Source organism: Apium graveolens, chromosome 9 (genome assembly GCF_009905375.1).
Source record: "Apium graveolens cultivar Ventura chromosome 9, ASM990537v1, whole genome shotgun sequence".
NCBI lineage: Eukaryota > Viridiplantae > Streptophyta > Magnoliopsida > Apiales > Apiaceae > Apium > Apium graveolens.
Window position 1 is genome coordinate 258,451,254 of NC_133655.1, and position 18,786 is coordinate 258,470,039.

At 35.8% G+C, this 18,786-nt stretch overlaps 2 protein-coding genes and 1 long non-coding RNA gene across 3 annotated transcripts; 1 reads left to right on the plus strand and 2 right to left on the minus strand.

The window, feature by feature from the left end:
• Positions 1-6,388: 6,388 nt before the first annotated feature.
• On the minus strand, positions 6,389-10,238 carry LOC141684133 (uncharacterized). The gene is made up of 3 exons (XR_012560547.1): positions 10,115-10,238; positions 9,900-9,961; positions 6,389-6,652 (listed from the first exon to the last, which is right to left on the minus strand). It is a non-coding gene; the product is annotated as an uncharacterized LOC141684133 (long non-coding RNA).
• Positions 9,023-11,695, plus strand: LOC141684132 (aluminum-activated malate transporter 13-like). Its single transcript, XM_074488974.1, has 6 exons — positions 9,023-9,347; positions 9,454-9,594; positions 10,036-10,308; positions 10,492-10,601; positions 10,793-10,936; positions 11,099-11,695. Exons 1-6 carry the CDS (start codon positions 9,083-9,085, stop codon positions 11,417-11,419), a joined length of 1,254 nt encoding a protein of 417 aa, XP_074345075.1. The 5' UTR covers positions 9,023-9,082; the 3' UTR covers positions 11,420-11,695.
• A 1,897-nt stretch (positions 11,696-13,592) lies between these two features.
• On the minus strand, positions 13,593-18,428 carry LOC141684131 (protein trichome birefringence-like 10). The gene is made up of 4 exons (XM_074488973.1): positions 17,729-18,428; positions 15,549-15,938; positions 15,271-15,429; positions 13,593-14,454 (listed from the first exon to the last, which is right to left on the minus strand). Exons 1-4 carry the CDS (start codon positions 18,157-18,159, stop codon positions 14,064-14,066), a joined length of 1,371 nt encoding a protein of 456 aa, XP_074345074.1. The 5' UTR covers positions 18,160-18,428; the 3' UTR covers positions 13,593-14,063.
• Positions 18,429-18,786: the final 358 nt, after the last annotated feature.

The following is an 18,786-nucleotide window of genomic DNA, read 5'->3' on the forward strand; positions in this document are numbered from 1 at the left end:
ATAGCAACTAGTAGCAAAGAAAGGAAGCAAGATGAGAAGAAGGGAGATGATAAGAAAAGAGGTGATGAGAGAAGAGAAAGAAGGAGGATGGTTCAGAACCAAAAAAAAATATCCAGTCAATTCAATCCAACATGCTCAAACCACTAAACCTACAAGCTCAAATAATCAACTATCTTTAAACCCCAAGCCAAAATTCTTGTACAAGCCAACTACAAACACCCTACTCAAAATACCAATCACATCTAGCTAATCCACCTTGAAGAAAATCACAAACCTACCCTCATTCAAGCCACCAATCAAAACTCATTACAAATCTATTGGAAGATAACCAAAAAAACTGCAAGTTACCGAAAGGGCTATCTGGAACTGTTTTGATCAATCTGACTTTCTTCCACTAAATTAGTGCATCACAGATGAAGAGTACTTTCAACAGTTAGCTAAAGAAATAGTCAAAGTCTGGGTTGTATCTTATACAGAAATCAGGATATATTATGATGATGGTACCTTCACTCTACTTGGCAGCAACTTAATGGACACACTTTTAACCACAGAATTCAAAAGAGTGATTAGTTTGATGAAGGATAAGGATACTATTACAAGGGCCTGAAAGGCTGTATTATGTGTATGGGTGAGAGAAAGGGATGAAAGGAATGCAAGAGCAAAGGCTGAAAAGGAATAAAAAGATAGAAAATATGCTGAAGAACTTTCAAGACTTGGACAAAGATCAAATGAGCTCAAGGTAAAGGGGATGAGCAAACTTTCTAAGGATGGACACTTTCTAAATATAATAGCTGACAGATTTTCAAGATTCAGAACTGATTACCTGAATGGTTATTCATTAGATGAGTGTCTCAAACTTGTGGAAGCTCTAAGAGGTACTGAAATCATTGAAGAACTTCAAGTGCTAGTAAATCTTAAGGATCTTATTAGAAAGGAGCCAGGCTACGAGGATTTCATGTAATGAATACACCTATCAAACTCATATAATTATTTAATGTATAAAAGTTGTACTTATATCTCTGTCAATTGTTATGTAATCTTTATTATTTTATTGTAATTTGGGGTTATTCTTGTTACCAGACATGAATTTGTAATAAGCAATCTTCTCACAAATTGGGGGAGATTGTTGTGCAAGACATGCCTATATCATAACAAGACTAAGTCAATTTGACAGGTCTATAAATTAGTTGTATGATAATATAAATTTGTATTTTGCACTATAATACTTGAGTCTGTAAAAATGTCAAAGATTAGACTGAAGTATTTTTCTGTAAACAGTCTTAAGCCTAAGAATAAATTCTGGAAGAAGATCAAGAAGATCATGCCTCACAAAAATTGTGAAGAAGCTTGAAGTTGAATAAATCTATTTTAGAAAAAATATTCTAAATCAAGATATCTACAAGTCACAGATCAAGTCATATAGAGAATACATTCGAGAGCTCCAGAATGACTTATCGAGAAGTCCAAAAGAGCTTATATAGAAGTCTCGAAGATATCGACAGACGACAATCCAAATGAAGATATGAAGATTGGAGATATCGACAAGTCAAACTTTCATTAGAGATCTCAGAGATATCTACAAGTCAAAATTTATATAGAGATCTCTGAGATATCGACAAGTCATTTCTACATTAGAGAACTCAGAGATATCGACAAGACAAAATGAAGATATGAAGATTGGAGATGTCGACAAGTCAATTTTCTCATTAGAGATCTCAGAGATATCGATAAGTCAAAATGCTTATAAAGATCTCAGAGATATCGATAAGTCATTTCTACATGCAAAAGTTTGGAGAACTCGACAAGCCAAGTTCACTTATAGTGAACTCAGAGATCTCGACAAGTCAAAACACTTATAGAGAACTAAGAGATCTTGATAAGCCATTAAACTTATCGAGATGTTAGTTCTCAATAGATCAAACTAGAGATCTAAAGATGAATCTCAAGTACAGAATGAAGACAAGTTAAATATTCAAGATTATCAATCAACAAACGATCTAATCACTTAGATTGAAAAGTCTACAAAAGGAGTTTGAAGAATACAAGATCAAAGGCCAAGATTACCTGACAAAGGAAAGTCACAGATCCACAGGATTTGCAAAGATATACTAAGCCAGAAATGGAAAGCTTTAGAGATAACTTAAAGTGGAGTTTAGTACATTCTATTGCATGATGTGTAAACCCGTGTTTACTAATTTATAAAGTAAACACTGGTCCTTTGCTTTTAGAATTGTATCAAACAGATCTAGTTTTCTTGTAACTCTCTCAAGGAAAAAGTTGAGTTCTTTACTTACAAAGAACCCAGGACTTGTAGCAAAACACTAGCTTGATTTTAATACAAAATTAAGTGAGTTTTGAAATATTATGTGCACTGTTTAATTTCAGCTAACATAATATTACTGTATTTCAAATTTGCTTTGCTAACCAAGCAACAAACATTCAAAAAGCCTTAAAAATATCCAAAACACATTCATCCCCCCTTTGTGTTGGATTCATTACCTAACAAAGGACACATGCTCGGGGGGTAAGACGCATATAATTGTTTCTGTGGCATCACATTGTGCCACGAGTGTAAGATATATACATTTTCCTCAAAATATGGGAAATGACCAAATTTTAGAATACAATCGACTTCGAGAAAATCTCTCTGAGAAGATGCCTTCTTATAAGATACCTCTACTTGATATACTTCTACATGAGATACCTTTTGTTTAAATGAATACACCTGGTCTAGGAGGTACTGCATGTTCGTATCCTCTAAACTCAGACTTCACTTGTTTTATCAAAATTTTCATGATTTTTAGGAAAGATCCTTTGTCGAGGTAGAGGCTCCTATTATATAGGACACGCCCTCCAAGAATAAATACTAAGTCGAGAAGACGCTCCTTCTAAAGATGTAGGCTTTACCGAGGAAGACGTCGCTCTTACATAGGAGCCCCCCTCCAAAGGTGAGGTGATGGTATAAGACCCTCAAAGCTTCGAATTTGGTTTGAATTGACTAATTACATTGTTTGTAGAAAAGATGAGATAAGTGGTTTGGATTATTATTTGGCAAGAAGTATGAGGTCCACTGTGAAGCGGTAGTTGAAGGAATTATATTTGTATTGTTGGTGGAAAGATCACCCTCACCAACAGGGAGTGTGCTCCCAATATTAAAGGTTCTCTTAACCTCCACACTTGTGTGTTTTTATGGGTTATTCATGTTCTTAACTTCAAAAGCTCTATTCTTGATAACTTTGGATTCAACTCTTTACATCTTAGAAAGTTCATGTGATTTACTTGCTGAAACTCTTTTGAAGATTATTTATTACTTGAAGATCAGAAAGGTAGCCTTATGTTCTGGTTACGACTTCCCCTCAAAGCGCACTCTTCTATAATATTGTTCTCAGGAGAATGCCTAGTATGCTTATTATTGTGCTTAGTTCATTAATGAAATTTTTGATTGAGGACCCGTCAATAATTTGGGAGTGCGCAAAGGAAGGCTATTATGGGATGAAAATTTGAGGATAATCCCCACAATATTGTTGCACGATTATACTTTGAAGTACGAAATATCTTGTGAGAGGTGCACACTTTTGTATAATATCTTTTATTTCTTATGCCGAGTTAACTCATGTAAGCTTAGAGATATGGTGAATAAGTGGTAAACCTCTCTTGGATGAGAATGCGCTCTCATAGAGGAAGATGCGGAGGACGTACACTCATTAGACTGAAGGATGACATAAACTTTTGCTTGGATTTAGATATTAGAATTTTAATTTTGTTTTAAACTTCATATGGAATTCGAGTATAGTTGTTATAGCCATAATTTGGTAATGGATCATTTCGGGTCAATTGGAATCAAATTAGGGTAAAAGGATGAAGAATTAGGTTTTAGGCCGCAATACATGAGGGGAGAACGCGCCCTAGGGTTAGAACGCACCCTCATTGAATGAAATGCAAGATATAAACTATGTTTGGGTTTAAGCTACTAAAAAAGATAAGTGGACGCAACCTAGGGGTAAGGCGCACCCTAGTCAAGTGGATGGCTTGTTTGGATAAACAGACTTGTCCTCACTCAGGATAAGGCAAAGGGTTTGTCCTTGCTTAGGGATGAGGCAACAGGGCTTGTCCTCGCTCAGGCCAAGACAAAGGGCTTGTCCTCGCTCCAAGATTGTCCTTGCTCAGGATGACGCAACGAGCTTGTCCTCGCTCTGGACAAGGTAAAAGGGTTTCTCCTCACTCAGGAAAAGGCAAAAAGGTTTGTCCTCGCTCAGGGAAAGGCAACGATCTTGTCCTCACCTAGGACAAGGCAAATAAGAACAACCTCGGGACATGGCAAACATGGAGAGAGTAATGGAGATTGTTTTCACTAACATATTTGTTATAGGTACTCTTTGAATAATTCTCTCATTGAGCCAGTCAAGGAGGGGGATGTCCGTGAAAAGCTTGAAGGCCTCCAGGGGTTTTCCTGATGATTGAAGGCCTTCTTTTATATTCAACGGGTGTCCTCGTTAGGGATGTGGGGTTAAAATTGGTGTGTGCTTTGAAAGCTCTGTTCTTGTATTCAACGATTGTCCTCGTTGGAGAACTTTGGAGTCATCCTGCACTTTGCACCCAAAAGCTTGGGATCACCTGTCATGTTATCTGATGGGTTATCTTCATTCGGGGGACAGAGACACGTCTGGCATCTGGGGTGAACTGTGGCTATACCTGCGTTCGTAAATCAAGGGAGATAGTTGTAGCAGAGTGTTATCCTTGCGCAGGGAGATGCACTATCCGTGAAGTCCTACGATTACAAACGAGCCTTGAGCCTGATAATTGGACATTCCTAAAACTAGCGGAAGATGGATTCTGAAAGGATTTCTATCGGGCCTAGGAATAAGAAGTATAAGCTCATTAGACTTCTTCTTCACTAAGAATTACGTCAGGATTGATCCTTATATAAAGGTTACGTAGGTGCATTGAAAGGGGTTGGAAGTTGAGAGATAACAAGGGTCACCACTAACCCTAATCAATCTCGGCCACCAATCAACACACAAACAAAAAACCACCGTCATAAATCTTAATTTTGACGTGAAATCTCAATTTTTTTTTGTTATCAAATTCCTCCGTCAACATTCTCTCTCCTCCTTGTAGACTTGCCACTTGCTTTATTATTTACCGTACACGGGGGGCCAAGCTTTGAAATAATATTGTGGCATCATGCTCAGATAAACTTCTTGATCATAATTAGTTGACACTTAAAAGTCGAAGATATTGTTGTATTCAAGAAAGCTCAAAGTTTAATCATGCAATGCATTAGCTGTTTATGGAAAAACAAAGGAAAGTGCCACCAGACAGGAACCTAACTTGAAAATTAAAAGGAAGCTGATAAGAAGTAATGGAAACAAGTGTTCACATCAGTCACAAGAACCCACCTGTGTCTCATTGTACTCTTACCATAAGATATACTGCTTATGCATTTTTGGTGGTCTCTCCACTTATATCTTATCATTTGTCTCCTGCAAAACCTCACCTCCATTGCTATTAACCCAACATATCTGGTCCATGTATGCAGCACCAAGTGAACTGTTCTTGTCTTGATCGTAATTCAAATAAATGATAATACGACACTAATAGGGTGAGAGTTTATGGGCGAGAATTTACAGGAAGAAACACAATCATAGGCATAATGAAGTTCATTAAGCTACGTAAAACTTGGAATCAGAAGGGTATGCGCGCGGATATTCTTTACCATGTATTTTTGTCAAACAGATACAAATCTTCAGTTGATGCATTGTCATCCACTATATTCAACAGTAGAAATTAGTTCATATTATTAATATTAACTATAATCTACGAGATAATGACAATACCCTACCCATAAGACCATTTTATGGACATATTGTAGCACAAAAAGCTTCTCAACTGGGCAGCAAAAGGTAGCTAGCCAGACATTGGTCAGTGTTTTAACAAACCCGTACCAAGTGTAGTACATACATCATGCCCATCGGTAACTGCAGGGAGTGGTGCATTTGATGTCACCTCTTCTGAGTAGACTGATTTTGACTTGTATCAAAGCATTACTCGATCCTCCAGGGCTTGCCCACTTATGTAACTTGTATATGCTCACATTTTGCAGCAAGTCATTTACGGGTTCTACACTTCTACTCCTAACAGCATTATGTTCATGCCCATCATTCCTCGCAAACTCAATTCTCACTGTCCATCTAAATTCTAGTGGTCTCATCATCAGAACCATTTTGATCGAGCCTTATTGATAGAGCGTACTTAGTTGTAAGAGAGAAATAATCAACTTTTTACGTGTCAATATTCAAGCACAAAATCAGACCTGTATTCCTTGATAGCATTCTACTCACTGAACATATGTATTATGAAGAAGAGGATAGACATACGTAAAGATTATTTATATTAGATATGATCTTGAGTACATTAACAATTTGTTAAATTGCACCAACCTCTGAAATTACATACGTGTTTCTCAGCTCCATTTTCTTTTGATATACGCATCTTTTGGGTTTACATCCTCTCAACATATCCATGACCTGATAGTGAGAACAGAATAAGAAATGTTTTTCTGATTGATATGCATTTCTTTTAAAAATCACACCAATGACCCACATCAGAGTTGATCATCACCCACCACAGGTGCCATCAACAATAGTCAATCCTGCATTAAGAAAAGTAAATTTTCTCTAATTAAAGAATAAAGCTAATAATGAATCATATAAAAACAAAGTTTCAAATGCAATGCAAGGACAAGGTGACAAATTTCTGCAGATAAAGAAAGACAAAGATTAGTGACCATTTAACGCACTAATACCCCACGATAATGGTTATTTAAAACTTTAGTTATGAGATGTCAAAGTTCAGAAGAACCTAAGACCTTGAGAAAAACTTAAAAACATAGCATAATGATAAGTTTCCCCGTTAACATTTAACTTCTACCCAGGTAACCTATGTAGATCTAGGACCATGTCCCATGAGGCCTTGAGATACTTGGTGAGCATTTTTTGTCTTAAGATGAAAATTATGCTCTTCTTATCTCTACCTCAATTGAATAATTAAATGCACTAAATCTTTCTAATGTTTAATATTCTGTTGCATTTGTGTCTGACCGGGCCCTCCTGTAAGTTATAGCTGGAGAGAGGTGAACCCTCGTTATGTTGAGAGATACTACAAGAGGACCCTGGGTTGCAAAAACATTCACTTTCTATTAGCTTGATCATAGCTTGACAGACAATTCTTACACGGTTAGAGACCTTTCTTAAATTTTCCATATTAATATAATGTATTTCCGTGTTGATATTGTGTGAAGAATCTCAATGTAAATAGCTATACTAGTGCAAATCTTTGATTTGGACCTAAAGTAAGAATTGGAGGTGAAAAATTAGGTAAAAATAATAGATTATTGATCATCTTTTTCTTCCCTTTTGTCTTGGCTATGTGTGATTCAGTTCTTCCTAGTGTCAACATCAGAAGAAAACTGCAGCCACCACTAAAACAAATTCAGTCCTGAAGGAAAAACTTAGTGGGTTGATAAAATTTGTCGTACAACCACCGTACGTTTGCCAAAAATAAGTCATCAGTGGACTGACATTTAATAGTACTGTTTTGCCCAAAAAAACAAAGGACTACGCGTAGTTGCACGTATGCTGCGAAGCACTGGCACATGATGATGTATATCAAGAAAGCTATGTACTCGAAAATAGCTAATGAGTACACTTTCCCTGGTGCCTGTGACCATGGCATGTTTGTCGTTTTATAATATGCTTAGGCTAGAACCAATATTCTTATGAAAGCACATTTAACGGTATCAGTTCAGTTCTTAGGTAACTAAGCCTTGGGCTAGGCAAAAATAAAAATCAAAGTATTCTTCTACCTAGGTCTAGAACCGTCTCTGCCGCGTAGATGAACCTAGCATTTGTTTGATTAAATCTGTTTCTCTTGTTTGATTAAAACTGTTTTTGTAGGTATTACTATTCTGAATTTACTATACCTGGAGATTTATATACTTGCAAATCTTATGCTATGCTTGTTGGTTATGTTAGAATAATATAAGATTCTGAAAAGGGTCATTCTCTAACACTTTAAACTTAACAGCTAATTCCACAATTAGCTTAACAGCTCTGAATAAATTTTCTTCTCAAAACCAAGAAATAATTTTTGAAATTTTGTAAACATTTAAGATAGAACAGACATACTTGATAAACATTGTATAGTAGCCCAACATGATATACCTCAATAAAGCTTTATGATCGCATCACTTTCTGACTGATAATCATTGGTTAGGCAGATTCAATCTTTGCCATATAATATTGTACTCCTATACTAATTAAAATTGGAGTCATTTCGGTAAATGTCACAGCTAATTGACCCCATATCATGGCCATTCAGAACATCAGATTTCGGGGTACATGCATATGCACTTAATGCCATCTGATACATGATTGTAATGATAAATATAAAACAATTACTAATACATACTCAGGTAATAAGCATGATAGTTAAGTCCAATTTCAAATATCAGGATTTTCTTGTCGCAACATGATTAAGCAACCATTTCTAGAAGCAATAAGCATGAAAAGTGATTGGAACAGAGATAGGTTGCTGAAATTTGCAATTCAATCTTATTACTAGACATTAGACATCAAACCATATTATATGGTGGAATTATCATAAACCTGTTGTACTACTTAAGTCAAATAGCATCGGAAGATGACAACAGTAGCTCGACATATAAAACAAATGCCAAAATCGGTTTTTATCCAAAATAAGGCACTGGCTATTCCATTTTGTTCAGCAAATGACAAGTGAATATCATGTACAGATTAATGTTATTACAGTCTATGGTTAAATTTGTTTAACTTTTTCCATCAGACTGATAGTTAGGTTGCAAAACGCCAATGTCTACTTTGCTACTTATGTACAACTAGTATTTACCCACTTCCTATATTTCGTGGGATACATGAGTGCATATGTACATTGAAACACACACACATACCCACATACAAGTATATATATGCTTGTCAGCTCAATTTTTTTTTCTTAAGCATAATATTGCTTCATCCTAGTTAAGAGGTACAAGAAATAGATAATCATGAACTCAACCACAATCGATATTCCAGTTGAAGACAGAACTGTTCCAAATCAAAAGAGGAAATCTCAATTTCATACTAATATTTCCTCTCTTTTGGAAAAGACATGCGCAAATGACATGAAAAAGGCGATTCACAGTATCAAGCTCGGAGTTGCACTGGTTTTGGTTTCACTTCTCTACTTACTTGATCCACTCTTCAAGCAAGTTGGGGAAAATGCTATGTGGGCTATCATGACGGTTGTGGTTGTCTTTGAGTTCTATGCAGGTCTGTGTAAAAAAAATTGTTAAACAACTCTGATTTTATAACAGGTATTGTAGCTTTATGCTCAACACTCTGTGGAGCTAAAATCTATGATTTTGAATGTGTGCAGGTGCTACACTTAGCAAGGGATTAAATCGTGGTGCTGGAACAATTATAGGTGGTGGATTAGGCTGTTTGGCAGCAATTTTAGCTGATAATTTTGGTGGGACTGGCAATGCTATAGTTGTCGGAACTTCTGTCTTTATCTTTGGTAAGAAGATATTCTATGTTGTGTAAAGTGTGACCCTAGTTTCTATGTTGTAATTCATGTCTCGGTGTCTTGGTGTTAACACTTGATAATTTACATGAATTGCACTGTACAGCATTATAGAAACATATAATGAGTAGCATTCTTTGAACAATAATATATTAATTTACTAAAACAATGTCCATGACAACAAGGTAACTTGCTTCTTTCAGGATCTGCAGGAAACATCTACTTAATATACTAATGGTTTCTTTATCCATTTAAGATATACCAACAATCATAAGTTCACATGTCAAGAAATTTTATACCTGATATTCAGTTGTCCTCCAAACTTGAGCTTCGAGTCTGTCTGCCTCTCATATTTATGTGTCTGTTTACAGAGTTATTCAAATAATTATCAACTATCATTGAGCAGTATGACAATAAAATTATTACCATTGTTAGGCGCTGCTGCAACATACTTCAGAATGATTCCAAAAATCAAAAGAAGATACGACTATGGGGCTATGATCTTCATTCTTACCTTCAGTCTGGTTGTTGTATCCGGTGTTCGAGCTGATAAAGTCATGGAATTAGCCCGTGAACGACTCTCTACAATTGGTATGGGTTTCTTTGTCTGCCTATTCACCAACTTGCTGATCTGTCCCATGTGGGCCAGTGATGAGCTACATAACTCTACAGCATCCAAGTTTGGGAAACTCGCTGATTGTATAGAAGGTAACTTGTCACATTTGAGTATATAATATATCAAGCTTAGGTACTTCAAAATAGACAGATTTCAGCAAGTATTTAAGCAATTAGACGCAGATTGTAATTTTTTACATCCTCACTTTTTAGCCATTACTGAAGTAACTATACCTCAAACATAAAGTAATTTGAGATAACTTTGGCAATAACCAGGATGCTTGGAGAACTACTTCAATTTAATTGAAGAGACTGAAAAGCAACCAAGTGCTAATGTCAGTAGTTGCAAGTCAGCATTATACTCAAAATCATTTGAAGAGTCCCTGGTACTTTCCTTGTCAAGAAGATCATTTCAGTAAAAAAGTTAAATTTTATTTGCTTCATGTTTTAGATAGTTTCTTTTAACACTGTGTATTAAGACAACAGTTGTAACATATATCAATCAAAACTTGAGAAATGTCAAGTTTGTTAACAAAATAACCCTGTAGCTTACGGATTATTTTACTATATGCTTTAGGCTAATTTCGCAAAATGGGAACCGTGGCACGGAAAATTTGGCTTCCACTATCCTTGGGACAAGTATCTACGCATTGGAGAAGTTCTTAGAGAGCTTTCTGCAACCATTATTTGCCTAAAAGGATGTGTTGAATCACCTAAACAGGTCAGTGACACTCATGACTGTTATTCTTGAAATAATACTGGCAAGTCTCTCTATATATACAGAATTATAATATAGAATTTCCAAATGACTAATACACCTTCCAGGATAATTGTTGTTCTTTATTTAGTACAAGTTATATAGTTGATCTCAAATGTGTCACAGCCATCATCGAGAACGAGACAGGAAATTAAAGATTCATGCAAGATTGCGGGATCAAAAGTTCTGCAGATTTTGAGAGAGCTAGGAGAGAGCATTTTTAAAATGAAAAGGTGTCATGCTATGATCTTGATGCATCCAAAGCTGCAGGCTATAAAAATGGAACTAAGCCTAATCAAATCTCCAAAAATAGAGGACCCACATTCTGGTGAAAGTATTGCTATCGCGAGCTTTAAGTTTCTCTTGATGGAGATAGTGGAGAAGGTGGAAGTATTAGCAAAGGAGGTGGAAGAACTAGGAAAGATGGCTGATTTCAACATTAAATAAGAATTGCAGTCGGTGTTGTATATACGCGCACTAATATACATGTAACCTTGGCAGTCAATTTTTGGCATGATTAGCCTGTATATATGTAACAACAAACTATGTCTCCTCACTTGTACCCTGTGCCTTCCCCTACAACAGAAAAAGTGAGGATGAACCTGAAATCTATATCATCTGAGAGAAAATAATAAATACTTGCATTACTTATAAGGTGAGTTAATTTTTTTAAGCAGTTGTTTTATGTAACCTGAGTATTATTTGTCAGTACACTTTACCAAGTCAATAATCAGTACTCGATGAAACTGCTAAGATATCATCACTTTGAGCAATGTAATTTGTTGAATTCTTTAAATTTGTAATATCAGTTCACGCCTGCATTCCAGTCCAATATTTTAACTTTGTGGAGTTGGAATTATAGTAAGTCCTCAGAGTCTGAACTCAAGTTCGACAAGAGATGACGATTACATAGTCCGCCAAGGGATTGCTAAGATGATATTTACTGACGAACAGAATAACTTAAATTGGGAACAGTTTAGGTTTTTTAAAAGACAAGCAGGATAGACAAAGGGCCTCACCCTGATACTCAAGCAAGTCTCCACTGAGAGTCAAACCTACAACCTCTTGTTACCCAGATAGGATATATCTAATTAGAATGCATTGTTAGGGGTCTAATATGCGAACCATACTAATAAGAATTTTCTAAACTTTCTAAGCTCTTAAAAAGGGCAAGACAGTCGGTAAAAAATATACATAAATTACTGCACTCCCTATACAAATTCAGAACAGGATAATTCAGTTTAGATTCTACATCAGCCTTAGATTCTAGAAAAGTTATCCAATTACATTGACAAAGAATTGGCCCACATTATCAGATACACAAGGAAAAAAACATACAGAACAGACATGGGAAATTTCAATGACCATTAAAAAATTAGGAGGACAAAACATGGCTGACAATGTCAAAGCAGGTGAAGAAAACAATATAAACAGAATTCCACTATTATATATCTCATTGTAAAGATAATAGCAAAGGAAAAAAACAACAGTGCAAGCAAAAATGGGTTTCATGAAATTATCTGTTAGAGGATTGGTTATTGGATTACTGGGTCTATTATGCAGTGTTGTTAGAAGTGATCCAAAAACTACAGTGAAGAGTGTACTTTGCAATTCTGGAGTTTATACAAAAGGTGATCCTTTCGCTATAAGTCTATCCTACATACTTGCAGATTTAGAAGCCGATACACCAAACCAAAAAGGCTATGACTATCACAACATATCTCCTTACCCAAATGCTTTTGCCTATGGTCACGCAGCGTGTAACAAGAACCTAACAGCTTCAGATTGCAGCACTTGTCTGGGTGCTGCAAAAACCGCAATGTTTGCATGACATACCTTCACTATCCCATGTGTTTCATACAATTACATGACTAAATTAGAAGGAACCCCTTGACAGCAATTGAAAATGATTTATCAAAAAAACAAATTACAATGAAATTAAATTAAAGAAAGTATAATACTTGTGGTAGCAGCAGCAATGGTAAAAGTACATAATGCATAATATCGATATTTGATACCCACCAGCTCAATTCCTTCTTGGTGGATGCCTAAAGCAGGAAAAAAAAGATTTGATATAAATGTTTTTACTTTTTAGAAGCGGTTCTACAATCTTTAAGGTAATAAATTGACACAGTTGTTATAGTGAGATTTTAATTAGTTTAGTATTTTGTCCAACACATTTTGTCATCTAAACATTTGGTACTACTTTGAGATGAAAACTGCTAATTTCAGTCCAGCCTTATACTTTCGAGAAACGGTTTGGAGGCCTTCCAAATATTGGAACTCCCATATTCAAAGATTTAAAGGTCAATCCGATTTTAGTTCGAAGATTTGGTATGAAATCTCGCAACACTTACAAGTTTCTATCAACTTGCATAATATAATTCTTAATGTATTATTATAGTTTGCAAGTAACAAAATACAAAGAAAATTAGCAAAGCAAAATATTAGAGGCATCAAAAAAGAAAAACATTAAAATTGCTTTTCTTCGATTACAACACTCTTGACAGACTTGCTAAATAACTTGAGCAAGAGATCATCTATCTTGACATATGTAAGTATGTTTGAAGCTAGAGATCAGAAAGCTAGAATGCTGATTTAATCCCAAGACTCACATTTCTGAAGCTTTTTTAATTTGCATGTATATATTCCAGCTCTTGAAAGAATTTACGGTATACAAGTTTCTTTAATGTTCATAAATTACAGTTCCAACAATCTTCTAGTACTAAATGAATAATGTGTATGTATGTGTGCATGCGCACAGTCAAAACTATATATCTGCACAACAAACCTAACCTGATTAACTAATTGCCTCGGCTATTAAATACATCAACCTTGGCAAAAGATGGATGTCTATCCTGCTCTTCCAGCATCGGAACATACTTCTGGTCATCTCCATTTCATCATCTCAGTCATGTACTATAGAAGAACACTTGCATTTGGTTACATGACTGGTCATGTGAAGCTAATGAGTAGGAATGAATCAGCAAAGTGACCACATCGAGTAGGTGTAGGCTCCTTGATGATGCAACCGTTTCATGATTCTTTCTACAACCAATGTGTTTGCTATATTCCTGTCAGAATATCATTTTTATTTCCTATGCACTGTCGAAGAAGCAATATGTTGTGTTCTGTTTCCTGATTGGGCAAGTTCCCGTTTGAGAAATACTGCATATAGAAGCTCGTTCCATGAATCAGGTATGCCAGGCAAGCACCAGTGGCTGCAGTCCTGCCGATGAAGAGCAGCTGGTCCGGTCTTCGGCCCTAAATAATATATTGATGCGTGCCCGTCCTTCCTCTGGGACGACATCATTGTCACATTTAAAAAGTCCAGTTTCTTTGATTGTGTTGTATTCATGAGTTTGGAAAATCCTTCACTGACAATTCTCAACTGACTTGCTGTTTCAGATGAAACTGAAGTGGACCTCAAGTCAGGTAATGTTTCCAGATGACAACTACCACCAGTCCTCCAGTCGCCACCTCTGTTAATTTAAGCATCTTAAGTAAACATAAGCTCAACTTGGACACAGTCAGATTATAGCAAATGCAAAAACTTGGTAACCAGATTGACAAATTTAAGAAAAATAAATTGCACTGTAGCATAAATAATAGTTGACAAAACCCAAAGATAGAATTTTTTTTAAGAAGCAAACTATCATTGAATTTCAAGCAGGCTGACATCAGACTGCTTGCACTAAATGTCAAACACTAATCATACAAATGAAAGTCTTTTGGACCAATGCTTACCCCCTCTGTTTTCGTTCCAAAAAGGGTGATGGTTCGAGCTTAGCTACAAATACGTGTAATTTATGGGCGGGGTAGGTTTATAAGGGAAAGTGAGACTTTGTACTTCCAACTTAGCAGAAGAAACATCTAAAAGTAAAATATATAAATAAAGTCAATCTTGCAAATATAGCCAGTCGCATTATCTGTATTATTGCTAAAGAGCATCAATTACGAATATGGCGGGTAATAATATCAGTTATTATACTGCTTAATTTTCTTCACCCTTTTCTCCCATCCGTATCACATTATTATTGTGATGATTAGAAGTGAGTTGACTCTCGGTCATTGTTTCCGTACTATCCCTTACATGTCAAGTAACTAATTGATGAAATTGACTAACTGATTATTTCTCACTTATAACTGATAAGTTATAAGCATTAAGACTGTTTATTTATATTTAAAACTTATTTAGCTTATATTTATAACAAGCCCTAAATCCTAATTGGCAGGCAAGTAGCCATAAATATCAAAAAGGCCAGAAAATTATCAAATAAAGAAATAATTAGATATACCTAAAATGCACAGGAGCAAAGCTTCTGAAGAAAACCCGGGTCTTACTGGTTTTTACTTCACTACTTAACCAATCAACAACTTTCATTATCGACCTCCTATAAGCACTTTCCACGCTCATCTCCATCTTCACTTCTGCTCCTTCTTGGAAGTAACAACCCCTGATAAGTGATGTTTCAGACACAAAAAAAAATTAGTGAAAGGTATTAATGACCATGTCTGATCACAAGGTCACATAATTTAACTCCTTGTGGAAATATTTGAGACAATATGTACTCACTCTCGTATAGTTTTCTCATAATTCCACCAATGGCCGCTATTCAAAACCAACAAATCAGCACCTTTCCATTTCCAGGAACTCCAGTCCATCTGGTCAAGTTTCAAAGTAGTCCTTACTTTTTCTGGAGATCCAGCAGGAGCCCGACTCTGCAGTACTAAAAATGGAGCTCGATAGTACTCCAAGGTGCAATTATAATCGTCGAACTTGTAAACCAAGAACCCTGTGTGTTTCGTGATTGGATTCCCATTAACCTCGTATATTGAAGTTTTATTAGATATTACGGAAGAGAGCATACAGAGAAGGGACTCCCATTGATTTCTTCCAATTGAATCACCAACAAATACAACCCGCCGATTTCGTATCTTCTCCAACATAATCCTTGCATCAAATCTGTTTCCACATTAAACAGTTCTAATTAGGAACTACTTTTCATCCTAAATTAATTAATCTAGTATCCACATGTAATTAATACAACATGATTCAGAATTAATTGAGAACCCTGCGTATAAAAATCTATATTTAGATATATTTCTATATATAAGATTTAAATAGTTACTCTAATATATGAACCCCATTAAATAGTTGCCAAGAAAACAAATATTATCGGCACAAACTACAAAGGTACATAACCAGGTCAGCATAACTGATTAGTGAGGTAAGTACTTACAGACACAACAAGCTTGTTCAACCAGATTAATACTGTTTGAAATTCACAAGAATACAATGTTACACTGGCTCCAACAACATTCCACAACAAGTTTACGAGTAAATAGTAAACATCTAGACTCGACAGAAAATCAGAAAACATGCCCAAATTACGCTATGGATATCCTTTACATTAAAAAACAAGCCTTTTCAAATTTGTACTTTGTAATTTGTATACAGTGTAATGCAATATTCCAGTCCCATTACATAACAACTAGAGCTGGCCAAATGTGCGGGTTTGAACCGCACATTCGGGACCGGTTCGTACGGAACCCGTAATTATTCGGCCCGAACCGGGCCGGTTCAAGCCCGCACAATTCGTTAAATTAATCGAGCCGGTTACGAATACAATATTAGAAAATCGGGACCAGGACCGGCCCGCACTAACCTACTCACACGAAACCCGCGTGAGCTGCACGTGCCTTCAAACCCGCACAGTCCGTATAGGCCCACACAATGCCTTCACTCAATCTCAATTCTCTCTCTGACTCTCTGCCTATCTCAATCTCAATTGTCAATCTCTGCCTTATATATTTCCTAATTAATATTTTTTTGTTTATTTCATTTATAACTTTTTAATATTTGACGCGGTTCGTTCTCTTTTTTTAGAGAGGAGTCCTCTCACATCATTTGTAATATTTTTTAATTAATAAAATTTATATGAGGTGCCGTCCTCTTTCAACCAAAAAACAAAATAATCGAAATCATTATTTTAACCAAATACGAAAATCAAATCAAAGTAATTATGAAATATAAAATATGAAATATATTATTTAAGAACCGGATTAAAAATAACAAAGTAAGAAACATGTACAAATTCTACTATTCTACTAGTCTACAACTAATTATTTGCTATCTGCTAGTCTGCTACATAGATTACTCCTGTATGCTGTAAAAGTAATAATACTATAATAAAACATATAAATTATAATAATGCAAGTTGCTTTGTTTTGCTGGAGAATATATAATAAATTAAGAAAGCAAGTTGCAGACTGCAATTTAATCAAACCACAGGCCCGCACACACAGCCCGGTTAATCCGTGTCGGCTCGCACAGCCCGTGACTCGCGGTTAATCGCGTACCGGTTACGAGTCTGATTTTAACGGTTTAAACCCGGCCCGAGTCTGATTCGTTATTAAGTTGGCCGGTCCAGTGTTTATATCTCGAGTGCTCAACCCGTATGCGGCCCGGCACGCACGGACCGCACAAGTGGCCAGGTCTAATAACAACACATTAATTAGAGTACGTGGTTCTTCAAAATCAAATCAACTAGAAATTCATTAATAGTTCTTGATCAATATCTAGTGGGCCAATATACATAACACTATTATTTCATACAAATGACCACCACAAAAAAAATATTAATAACATTCCTTATCTGCAATTATGCGTTTAATGCTAATCAAATCAAAGCTTCTATAAACTCAAACATAAAATCACACACACACACACAATTTAGTGTGTGTTTTTAGTACCTGGGCAAGTTGCAATTTTTGGGCTGCCAACGCCACTTAGTATAGAACTTATCACGTCTACCATTCTCAGAACATCTAAAACCTTCATCCAAAAACAAACAATCTGTAGACTCATAAAGTGGATACTTTTCATCCCAAACCCAAAGCCCATCAAAGATATCACACTCATCACCACTCTCATCAAGAAACTCAACTCTTTCTTTAACTCCAGGCCCATTAAGCCCAAACCAGTTACTCAATCTAGACTCTTGTCCACCAAGCCCAAGAGTCCTGTAATCCAACAAAAACAAACTTAGAATCAAACAAACACTTACAAAGAAACAACCAAGAACTCCATAAGAGGGTTCAAGAGGCTTCAAACACTTGAGTTTCTTGAAAAACTCAAAGTGGGCTGGGGGTTTAAACACTTGTGTGAATGAATTTTCACTCATCTTTGGGAAAAGAATGGTTCTTGGGGTTTGGGTGTTAAGAGAGGAAAGTAAAAATAGAATCTTGAAACAAGAAGTTTAGGAGCAAAGTTTAGAACTTTTTGTTTGAAAATAATAATTTTAGTGGGGGAGATAAAAGTGAGTAGTGTTTAGTGGGTCATGATTAGTGTTCACATTAACGGAATGCAGAGAGAGAGAGAGGGAGAGAAGTGGATAGGAGAGAGATATTAGGACAGGGGAGATGATGAGACATAGTGGGGTCTCTCTACAAAGACAGACATTCAAAGGAGACTGTGTTACTTTTAAAAAACAATATTAGTATACGTGTGTGTTTATTTTGTTAGAGTACAAAGATTTGTTGTTTCCAATTTTTATGTATTTTATGATTATATGTTACTCCCTCTGTCCCTCCCATTTGTTTACACTTTCCTTTTTGGGATGTCCCATCCAATTGTTTACATTTCAAAACTTTCCAAAAATAGTAAAGTTTTTATAATTTTTAAATTAACTACATCCACTATTTTCTTCCACTATAACCACTTTATACATATAATATTAATCGGTCCCACTACTTTACTCATTTTTTCAACTTTTCTCCACTACTTTATCATTTTTCTTAAACTCCGCGCC